This window comes from Perkinsus marinus (genome assembly GCF_000006405.1).
Source record: "Perkinsus marinus ATCC 50983 genomic scaffold scf_1104296957154, whole genome shotgun sequence".
Classification (NCBI taxonomy): Eukaryota; Perkinsozoa; order Perkinsida; family Perkinsidae; genus Perkinsus; species Perkinsus marinus.
In genome coordinates this window covers 159146-168453 of record NW_003207237.1, presented here as the reverse complement: position 1 = coordinate 168453, position 9308 = coordinate 159146, and the positions used below count along the sequence as shown (strand labels likewise).

Genomic DNA, 9308 nt, shown 5'->3' with positions numbered 1-9308 from the left:
TAAATTAGTGATGTTCATTGGACACGAGGTATGAGAGAACAAGTCCACAGGAGTGTGGATGCAAAGGACGATCTGAGTTTCGTAGTACATGCCAGGTTTTACACTGTAAAGGGAGTACGAATATACAGATCTTCACTATGAGAATGGGTTGGATGACACTAATTCATAGTCTTAACAGCCTTCAACTCGGACAACGTTATCACCCACTGCAAACTTGCATTAAATAAGCTTGTTATTACACCTATCAGGCGACCCGAGTTTAGTCAACAACACACTGAAGACTGCCCAAACTATAAGACTAGAAACATCAAAATTGGTCTAGACTTCATCGACATGAGGATAACCAGTACGAAGACCCCCACAAGCAGTGGTGCTGTTTCTAGCAGACTCTTCGTCATGAGTTCCACTCTTCGATGCCTTCCCACCCATACCCGTTGATTTACAGCGAGGGTGACCTTTCAAAGCAACACTTGCATAAAAGATGGTAGTGTAGGAATACACTTCACATTCTACAAAGTCAGTCGATGAAGATATTGGGGACAAAGAAACACGGAAAAACGTAAAACCGCGAACCCCAGTAGATAACGAGTGGCAAATGTACTTGTAGCTGTGACATAACCAAATAAGGGAAACCCCAAACAGAAATAAGAGCGCGAAATTACCCCGCGCTCATTGAATGATTACGATTGGTTCATCTCTACGATCAGGCTTGTGCGAGAAGGCCTTTGGTATGCTCAGGGGTCCTCGAGGGAGCGTCGTCCCTACGAGCCTTTCTCACACAACCGCAGCAGAAAACCAGCTTTAATACTTCTCCGAGCTTAGCCACCGACAAGCATACCACCTTAGTCACAAAGTCAGCCCCCGAAGAGCCTCTGAAGTGAAGATCATCGAAGCGCAAAGTGCCGTCTTTGTTGACCAAATCTTTCAGCATCAACCGAGTGACAACAAAGCTCGCAAGAGAACTCGTAGAGGCGATCATGATAGTGACCACTATCTGGTACTTCGCTGCTGTCAGTGGATCTGCGCCGCCCAATAACTGTCCTGCCATCATGCCGGGAATCGCAACGAGACCGACTACGGCTAATGTGTTGAGAGTCGGCATCATACCCACCCGAACTGCCTCTCTGTGAATCGGTAGTATAACCTGTCTAGGGTGACTCGACGTCAACAACTCTGCCTCAATTGCAGCCCTTTTGTCCACAAGCTGAGTTAGTAGCCTATCAGCTGCGAGCGATATCGCACTTAAACCATTGTTGGTCATCATACCCAACATGGGGAGGTAATAACGAGGGTGCCACCACATACTGCCCAGAGACAACACGAAGTTGGTCATAATGAGAGCCATCGGGAAGCAGCTCACAGTCATTGCCAAGCCTATAGTGCGCATGAACCCGGGGTATGTGTGCTTAGGCCTCTGATACGCTTCAAAAGAGGCAACACTGAGCATGAACACAGTCATCAAGATCACGGGCCAAACCTGGTCACTCGAGAATACTGTGGCGAAGAGTAACCCTAGTATGAGCAATTGACACACACATCTGATGGCGCCTACTACGACTCGCCAATGAATATCCAATTTCATGTAGAGGGAGATCACTACATTGATGGACAAGCATGCAGCGGCGATACCTATGCCGCCGGGTGAGATAGGAGCTGGCATTGCAAATAGGTGGATGTGAATAACCTAAACGACTTGGAGAGTACCACTCGTTTCCTAAGAGAGCAAATCCCCTCATTAGAACTGCAAATTAGTGTATACTATTCGCTCCACATAAAATCCAAACACAAAATACATTCATAAATTCTTGCATACAAGCTTACGTCGTGAGAAGTGGAGACATGATGACACAGCTTTCCATTGCGCCAGGGTGTCGGCCCCGGAGACCGATCTAGAACCCCTGGTAACCTATCACGTGTTCTGACAAATTGTGTCATCGTGTCTTCACTACTCAATGAGTTTCAAGTTATGAGAATGTTATGGTACATCTAAATTTTATCCTTATAAAAGTCCTCGTATAGGATTAGCACCGAGGACACCACCGTGAAGTTGACGAGGAAAACCAGATGCTCTATTTCTACTGACGCAGGTTACACGCAACTACAACGCTGTATTGCCATACCCCTCGGTCCCCCCAGAACCCAACAATACCTCCGCGAACAGCACATGATATCAACATGAAATTTCGAATAACATCTAGTTGAAGGCTCGTGCTACCCAAGTCGGGCACAACTTAACAGGGTGGCCTCTCAAACGACACACTCTGCATAAATGACCTTCAGAGGAATGGAACTGCCGATTTTGGCATCCTTGGATTGAACCTGCGACTTCAAGATCAACATCATAGCAAAGCCACTGAGACCATTACATTGTTGGTCTTCCGGCATACTCTCTTTAGAGCGACAAACCCTAAGCTCTTCCAATTCACCATCCTCCATACCACACTCTTCACAACTGTGCCCGACATAACCACACATTTCACAGACATGCCAAGCCGCCACATGCGTATGAGCCTCCAAGCAACCAGGTATGGTACACCATACGAGATCGCATCGCTCCGGTGAGTTGATGTCAATGGTCGACTGCTTTTCAAGAGCCGACCCCTTACGACCATCACTACCTTGGCTCGACTTCCGACTATGCATCTCAGAGCGGCGCTTCTGTAATAACACCAGTTCCTTCCGAGCATCCACAGTGTCGATCCAAGGCACACCGAGACCCTCCGCGACCAGCAACTCTTGCTCGATAAGCGTAATAGACTCTTCCTTACTGAAGAGAGCAACAACAACACAACAGTCAAGTTACTAGGCCTTTGAACAGTTTAAAGAGCAGCTTGCTTCCTACATAGCTTGTTTAAGCCGATCCTGACACTTGTTCACCTGCGCCTTCACCTCTTCATCCCAGCCGCCCTCAGAGTCGTCAGTGGATTCTCCCGCTAGATTAGACAAGCTCCTTGTGAAGCTCGTCACAAACCTCTTGGACGATTTCAATAAATCAGCATCATCCTGAAAATGGAGAATCTCTGCGATAGGGAAAAACCGAGTCGGTAACTTTTCCACGCGATACAAAGACAAGTAAGAGAAAATAAGCACATGATAAACTACACGTGTTGGTTGAAATGTGAAGATTCTGAGCAAATTTTGGGGAATTCTTGCAGGTTTCTGAACACTTCTATGTAAACTCCTATAATTGGTCAGCAAACTCCTGCGATGAGCTTATATCCCAACACGGTACGAAGACCCAAAACCACTACTACTACTTCTTGAGCCATTCTCGCAGCAGCTGACTGGAACCTTCTAGTATCCTTTTCAGTTAGGGTGTCCGGAACCGACGCCCTCATCTTGGGCAGTTTCTCATCAAGATGCTTCAACACCTCCTGGCCAGGCTCCAGCTCCCATCGAGTCAGGCCAGCCTCTTTACCAGCCTTCAGAGCCTCTTCAAGATCTCGGCGACCACCACCATACATCGCCTTTTGAATCCTAGATCGAGCTGATTGTTTTTGCTTCTCCACTACTCGTGCTTGATACTCAGCTCGTTGCTTTGGGGTAGCATTAGTAGCCAATACCGAGGCAAAGCGACCAGGATCAACTCCTTGTCCAGTCTTCATATCATAGAACTTCACCTTGCGCATGCGGCCAGAAGAAGCCATAACTCGATCGTCTGCGGGCTCGCCAGGAGAACTTCTATCACTCGACCGCCGACTCGTCGTGGTATGGTCAGTAGACGTATCAGAAGCAGATGTGGCAACAGTAGGAGCAGGAGTCGGCTTGGTGATGTCAACAACTTTCTCGCGCTCTTTCAAAAGGTCATCGAACTCTCTGCGCCAACCCATCATATCAACAATCTTCTCAACACCAGAATCGCAATCAGATTCCATCCAGATATCCCGATAAGCGCAGTCACCATCGAAGACCATAGGATCAGAGCCGGCTCCTGGTTGCTTCTCTCGATTCACTAGCAAGCGAACAGTCGTGTCGGGCACGTCAGATACAAGCCGATTGAAAGGCGCCACCTGAAAGTCAATGGAACATTCAGCATTGGTAATTCCACCCACCTTCAAAGAAGTACCCATAACGATGAGCAAATCGCAGGTCTCAAAGTCACTCTGCATAAGCGTGTGGAATCTCCGAGGTAAGGATTCGCCGAAGAAAACAATGTCAGGCTTGATGAGCCCGACCTAAGAAGAAAAAACCCTTTGTTCATACCACACTTTTTCCAACTCACATCTTGAGCTACTATGCTGGGGTCGAACTTTGTATTAGAGGAACACACGTCGCACATAACCGGGACGTTGCCAGCCAGTATAGCATCTCTCACCTAACCAGCGAAAACACTCAGCTGAAACGGCCACTTAGCTTCTACTACCTGTATTGGATCAACCACGGATCTGCACTTTATACAACTTGCCGTAGAGAACGTCCCATGGGCTTCAACGAGATTCTCATCCTTTACCTGAGAACAGCCACTAGGTTGCCAAAATCTGAAAATACCTTACCCCCGCGAGGCGTTCTAAACCATCGATGTTCTGGGTGTACATCCGGTGCAGGAGGCCTTTTTCTTGTAAGAGGCGAACAAAATAATGTGTCGGTGTCGGCCTATACACCAACAACAGTGAATTGCATGAAGTGTAGTTCGCTGAGGTTACCTGTGCTGTCCGGTCGGCCAAAGATGCTTAGCAAAATGATAAAAAGGATATGGGTTCTTCTTAAAAAAGTCCATCGAAAACCTGAATGACAACTCGGCAAATACGCCCAGTGGCTTGAATCTATGTTCTCCTCAGCTGAGCTCAGCAGTTTCCTCACTGATCACAGAATTCGGGTAGAAATGTACAGAAACCAAAAAGAATTTCCATATTCACACCAACACACGTAGTCTTACATATCCTCAGGCCGACCAAGCTTGTACGACTGAAGATTGTAATAGAGGCCCGAACCAGGCGTTCTGAAGTCGGGGATTCCCGCAGATACAGATATACCAGCACCGGCCATAACGATGATTCTGAAACAACTACTTCAGTATGAGCTCTGATATTACGACACAGTACCTTTTTCCGCAGGCATCTTCACCAGAGAGCTTCCCATTCAGTGTGTTTTGCCACTTGTTGACAAGGCCGTCTAGATTAACCTTTGCTCGGCTTCCGAACACTTGTTGGCGATGTAGTGGCAAGTCTGCCCAACACCTGAGCGAACAAGAGAGCAACAATGTACCGGTTACAGAGCACATGATCATACCGAGGATTTGGAAGTCCCCTTCTGTACAAGCGACGGAGTACTGCCGCTAGGCTCTCTACCTCGTGGGCGCTTCTACTCATGACCTGATTCAAGTAAACTGCAATGAATTACCGAGAGTGTGGTATTAAACAGCTCTTGACAATATACTTAATCTCACAAAGAGGGACAGCCGCTAGCTTACCAGTCCGAATGCCATCTGTAAGCGCGTATCATGTTGTGTGGCGAAGTCTGAGGTTTTGCACTTAAAGCACCAGAATGTCTTCTTTGTGATGGAAATAGCAACGCAGCATTGCGTGTCTGTACCTGAGAGTGTAGAATGCGAAGACCTATGAGTGTCCATTTTCTCTCACTGGAAGTCGCTTCGCAGTGCTCGTGCATGTGACCCTCAGTTTTCGAACCACAGAATATCTAGAGACAGAAAAAATAATATGGAAAATACACGAGTACTCGAGTGGGAGCACTCCCAGATAAAATCAGAACCACCTAAAATTTGAAGCAACAGGCTTCCACCGGAGGATGTTTGCTTTCCTCAGCTGAGCTCAGGAGCTCCTTCATTAATCATCGAAGTTAATATAAGAATTAGGGTAGAAGTGTGAAGAAACCAACCAAAATTTCCTCAAAATTTTCATCTGCATATTTCCCCCCACTGTACTAGAGCAAGTCCAGCATACCTGGTAGCAACCCAGACAGAGCCAGCGGGAATCTTCAGTGTCATTGCAAACACTGCATGCATTTTCCAAGGTCCAGCCAGCTGATGGTCCCCGCACAGCATTCGCGAAACAACGACATTGAGGTTGATTACGGAACATGCAAGAACTGTTTCGATAACTTAATCATGTCCCAACGACCCAACGTGGAAGCTCTGCGGCCAAGTCACGGGACACTCTTCGCCCCGCGTTGGAATGCGCATATACACGAGCGATTATGCAGAATATTTTCCTAGTCCGGACGCTTTACCCCGTGCTAAACCAGTTGGTTTGGTGGAAATGCGCGCACGCCCAGGGTGCCAAGTTCAATCCAAAATAAACTCCGCGGGATGAGCGAGAAAGTAACTTGACTATTCACGATTTCCCTGGAAAATCTTCGAGATGCAGTTGTTGAGAATGAGTCTGTACTCACTATCTGTACAACTATCGTTGTCGTGAGACAGCTATCAGAGACAGCTCATGCTGTCTCTGATAGCTGGCTGAATTTCACCACTCTCATGACTCAATTCCCGTACAAATTTACGAATGTATAGGGACCGTCGAGGTTAATCGATGCGGGAGTGAGCATAAATGGGACTTGCCACAGGCCGAGCCGTGGTGATTCATCCCAGCTATAGCCCGCGTTCCTCGGCGAGCGGTATGCCAAATGCTTGTGGGGTTGTCCCGGCCCAGATCTATTTTAGTCCGGGGAGAAAAAGCAGAGCAAATGGTGCCGATTTGGATATTGAGTCTTTGTCGGCCATATCAGGAGAAATGACAGTCGGATTTTATTCCTCGCACATGAGCTTTCGAACTTCTACTAACTTAGTAGTAAAAGTTCATGCTGGAAGCGTAGTGGCACTACGGTAGTGCTTGCCAGTGTAGCCAATGCAAACTAGACTAACCTAGGAAAGCTTAACGAGTTTATCTCACAAGTGAACATAACGTCGTCTGTGAGGATATATATTGCGGCTCGGATGGGTAGAAACTTCCAGCTTGGATATACATACCCAATTGAATACTGCGGCAGTATCACTGCTGGAACCGAAGTATTTGAATCAAACTAGTACAAGTTGTACTCTACAATCCATCGATATCAAGGCACGGTTTGCTGCACTGCCCACGCTTGTGTGGCCAGCACAACTGTCTACATTATGTCGATTATATCGAGGTTCTCGTCGATAAGCGGCATTCGGAATATAATTTTATGGATAGTGGATGACATCACACACTAACACTGTGATGATATTGAAATAACCCTCGCCGTTGTCGAGGTTGAACCGTCTGAGACTGAGCTCATCGCCATTAGTTTCCCCAGAAAATACTAACTTGTGTAGTAGAGTAAGGGAAGCCACTTATATCAGATGGATCGAATAAGAGAGAAGATCGTAGCCGGCCGAGAGTTAGACCCAACATGAACAGAATAAAGTGGGCCCACGTGGTAGGACCAAAGAACATTGCTCACGAGCGATTATCGATAATTGTGTGCTGATCAGTGTTCAGCACCGATGATAGTTGACGGAGTTATTAGACTGGGTGACACCTAGTAGGTGTTGTGGTATGTGCAATACTTCCCTACGTTCCCGCTCTGTAGACAGAACGCCCCCTCCCAGAACGGACAGTCCTAAGAAGACGCCATTTGTAAACCAGTACCGGAGTAAACTGAATTCACCTCGTTAACGTCGCAGTTTATGTTGCATACCCAGAACGGTTTACATTGTCTTATTCCAATACGAGGTCTCTGACAGGTTCTGGTACTTTTACAAGTGTCACCACATACCGCTGTATAGATTATGCGAGTCTCGTGGTTCTAAAAAAGGTGAGGTTGATCAAGTCGTTACTAAACAGGAAATCGAAAAGTCAAGCCTACCACGTAGATTAAACAGTTAGTGGTATGGCATTTACAACCAGTCACAGCACCACTAGACTGCATGAAGCATTTGCCGATGGGCTTCTGATAGAGTCCACCCTCTGCGATGACCTGTAACCGTGACCGAATTTGTACGTACCGTGGCCTGGTGTCGAGTTGGTGTTGTCATTGTAATCCACTACGGGGGATAACCTGACGATCTCTGTTCTGAAAGGAGTCATATTCGATATCACACAGCGAGGGTCGGACTCGTCTCTCACTAGCCCACCTCTCGACCGCGGGATTGACCCAGGCGAAAGTCAGACAGACCAAGAGCGGGATGCTGACGAAGGTGTGCATTGTTGTAGCAAGATCTGTAGGGAATATGTAGGCGAGCCGTTGCTTGACTGTCGGTTTTGACATGCCCTGAGCTCGCGTACCCGTGCATACAACCTCTGAGCGCACAACTCACTGCTTAGCGACGTCGGTGCACAACTTCATACTACCCTACATGAAACTTGCATCATGTTGACTCTGGTATACTCTAGGTTGCATATGTCGTTCTGACGTGGTTAGGCTAGATCGGTGCTAGAGGTTATTCTGGCACTAAAAGACTGAATACCGATACGAAGAGGCGCGTCACACTGTATCACGGCGCACAGTGAGCGCCTTGATGACACAGGTCCGCATCATCCACGCCGCGGGTGATCCGCTGTCTTTATTCGAGGTCCGTCGTGAAATGGCCCGTGTGCGAGTATCGCGGCGGCACGACGAAAGCAGGCGGCATTTGCCGCCGTGCATGACTCATTCCACCCCAGCCCACCACTTCACGCATGTACACATAAACTGCGGTCAAGACTCTCACGCACGCCATGTCTACTCCACACAGGGAGGGCTGCACAGTCGGACAACAACAAAAAAGGTAGCTGATGATGGTCGAACGGCGAACAATCGATACAACGCAGCTAACAGACTGGCCAGCAGGAGCGGGCACTGCCTGCAGGGCAGGTCCTCCTACCACAAGAGGCGCACGTCAGACTGACTCGATCGGATCGGGTCGATCCTTCGATCCGTCGTCGTGAAGGCAAGTCAAGGTACGCTACACCGCATAGCATTATTTACCGGGTGGCAGTGTGGGAAGAGACTGGATGTTAGCCAGCTGAACAGTAGAGAGTGGCGATAAGACCGAACCTCTCGACATGCCATGCATTGGCCCAACACCACACCTAGCATGCAGGAATAAATCCAGTGTCTTCCAAACAACTGGCAAAGGTAAAACAGCAAGATCACTGTTACATTGGCCTCGATCATAGCTTGATCATGTCCCAACGACCCAACGTAGAAGTTCTGCGGTCAAGTTACGGGACACGCTTCGCCCCGCGTTGGAATGCGCATGTACATGAGCGATTATGTGGAATATTTTCCGAACTTCGACGTTTTAACCCGTGCTAAACCAGCTTGTGAGGATGAGCACGTCTGAATAATCTAATTGCATAACTTGCGCATTTGAGACATGTTAGGTTACTCCATTCCTGACCCTCCTT

The 9308-nt window shown here is 47.8% G+C and overlaps 2 protein-coding genes across 2 annotated transcripts; both read right to left on the bottom strand.

The window, feature by feature from the left end:
• Positions 1–703: 703 nt before the first annotated feature.
• Pmar_PMAR002212 (conserved hypothetical protein) lies at positions 704–1660 on the bottom strand (the record flags this gene model as incomplete). The annotated part of the gene is made up of 1 exon (XM_002774981.1): positions 704–1660. The coding sequence occupies one exon, from the start codon at positions 1658–1660 to the stop codon at positions 704–706; it is 957 nt and encodes a 318-aa protein (XP_002775027.1).
• Positions 1661–2247: 587 nt separating this feature from the next.
• Pmar_PMAR002211 (chromatin regulatory protein sir2, putative) lies at positions 2248–5309 on the bottom strand (the record flags this gene model as incomplete). Its single annotated transcript, XM_002774980.1, has 10 exons — positions 2248–2767; positions 2843–3003; positions 3258–4010; positions 4053–4175; positions 4364–4450; positions 4494–4593; positions 4644–4724; positions 4877–4996; positions 5043–5177; positions 5230–5309. 10 exons carry the CDS (start codon positions 5307–5309, stop codon positions 2248–2250), a joined length of 2160 nt encoding a protein of 719 aa, XP_002775026.1.
• Between the last annotated feature and the right edge of the window lie 3999 nt (positions 5310–9308).